Genomic DNA, 1,804 nt, shown 5'->3' on the forward strand with positions numbered 1-1,804 from the left:
TGAGAGAGAGAGGAGAGAGAAGAGAAGAGAGAGAGTTAAAGTTTAAAGTTAAAGTTTGGTGGATTCATTTGATACAATGATATTCTGTGTGACATAGTCTTGATTTGTCTTGACTGCTGACTCGGGTCAGCCACGGTAGGCCATGCATTCTCGCCTGGGCGGGCGCAACGCCGACCTCGGATGAGAGGCGACACGTTACCACTGTACTAGCCCGGGACGGAGGGAGAACAGAGAGAAAGAGAGAGAGAGGCGAGAGAGGAGGACGAGAGAGAGGAGAGAGAGAGAGAGAGATTTAATTTGAGAGAGAGAGAGAGAGAGAGTAAGAGAGGAGAGAGAGAGAGAGAGAGAGAGAGAGAGAGAATAAGAGAGGAGAAGAGGAATAAGAGAGAGATAAGAGAGAAGAGAGAGAGAGAATGGAGAGAGAGAGAGAGAGAGAGAGATAAGAGAAGAGAGAGAGAATGAGAGAGAGAGAGAGAGAGAGAGAGAGAGAGAGAGAGAGAGAGAGAGAGACGTTGGTTACTGTTTGGTACGTTCTTAATTTTAAAAAATCTAATATTTTTCTGTCATGATAATAAGAAGGTATATGAATTGGTGGGACGATATTTAAATAGCCCAAATTTTGTGGGTCAACGCGAGCATTTTTGGGATAAACAGTTATAGTAATATTGTAATTTTGCTTCATTATATATATGTCCACAATTTAGCGTTTAATATCTGTGTATATAATGCATACACCCAGTCATGCACGCACATACACACACACACACACACACACACACACACACACACACACACACACACACACACACACACACACACACACACACACACACACACACACACACACACACATTAAATGCTCTTACAACTTCACATTCTCCCGTTTTTATATTTTTGTCCATTTTTCATTATCCAAGTGTATTCACAGTTAGAAAGCACATCCCTGAGCAGCATACCCAATAATCCCCTTTCGTCAACAGGCAGATAAAGGCCTCATAAACCTGAACCGTCACTGGCGTCCGTACTCGAGCATCTGCAGCCCCTGCGCCATTCAGTACGACTACATCCTGAAGCAGGAAACCTTCGACGACGACCTCCACTACGTGACTGAGCAGCTCGATCTCCGGGAGGTGGAACTCGGGACTCGAAACAACAACAAAAGCAACAGAACGCACCTTCCCACCTACCTGGATTACTATGACGACGTTCCAAGCGAAGTGCTGGGGCGAATCTTCAAACTGTACGAGACCGATTTTAGAATCTTTGATTACGAGATTCCACAGTCTCTACTGGATAGAGTAAAGCACTGAAACTATGTATGAAGGCCGGCCAAGTGGTTGTATTACTTCGATGAGGACTGTGAGGTCAAGTAGAACATCGTGATTCTGAAATAAAGTTTAAAAAGTTGCATGTATGTTTAATGTTATTATGATATGATTGCTGGATAATAGTTTTTTTTTATTATCGTACTCGAACTCATTTTGTGATGTTTTGATAAAATGCTACATTTTCATGTTAAGTACTCACGTATAAAATCGCTTATCTGTTAATTCTTGCATCTTTATTGGAAATGTATATCCTTATATAAGATTCTAGCTTGATATACTACATAGCACTACTGTGTATATAAAAAAAATAATTGCATGATATCATATATACATTATCATTTCTCTCTCTTTGTGAGAAACAGAGAGAGCGAGAGAGAGAGAGAGAGAGAGAGAGAGAGAGAGAGAGAGAGAGAGAGAGAGAGAGAGAGAGAGAGAGAGAGAGAGAGAAAGAGAGAGAGAGAGAGAGAGAGAGAGAG

At 41.7% G+C, this 1,804-nt stretch overlaps 1 protein-coding gene across 4 annotated transcripts in view; it reads left to right on the top strand.

The window, feature by feature from the left end:
• LOC119580281 (carbohydrate sulfotransferase 14-like) overlaps nucleotides 1-1,550 on the top strand; it is a 9,338-nt gene extending 7,788 nt beyond the window's left edge. For all 4 annotated transcript variants that reach the window (XM_037928332.1, XM_037928333.1, XM_037928330.1 and 1 more), the window contains one exon: nucleotides 981-1,550. In XM_037928332.1, the coding sequence (XP_037784260.1) occupies nucleotides 981-1,310 (330 nt within the window). In that variant the 3' untranslated portion in view covers nucleotides 1,311-1,550. The remainder of the gene's footprint in view (nucleotides 1-980) is intronic.
• Nucleotides 1,551-1,804: the final 254 nt, after the last annotated feature.

The sequence above is a fragment of the Penaeus monodon genome, chromosome 13 (genome assembly GCF_015228065.2).
Source record: "Penaeus monodon isolate SGIC_2016 chromosome 13, NSTDA_Pmon_1, whole genome shotgun sequence".
NCBI lineage: Eukaryota > Metazoa > Arthropoda > Malacostraca > Decapoda > Penaeidae > Penaeus > Penaeus monodon.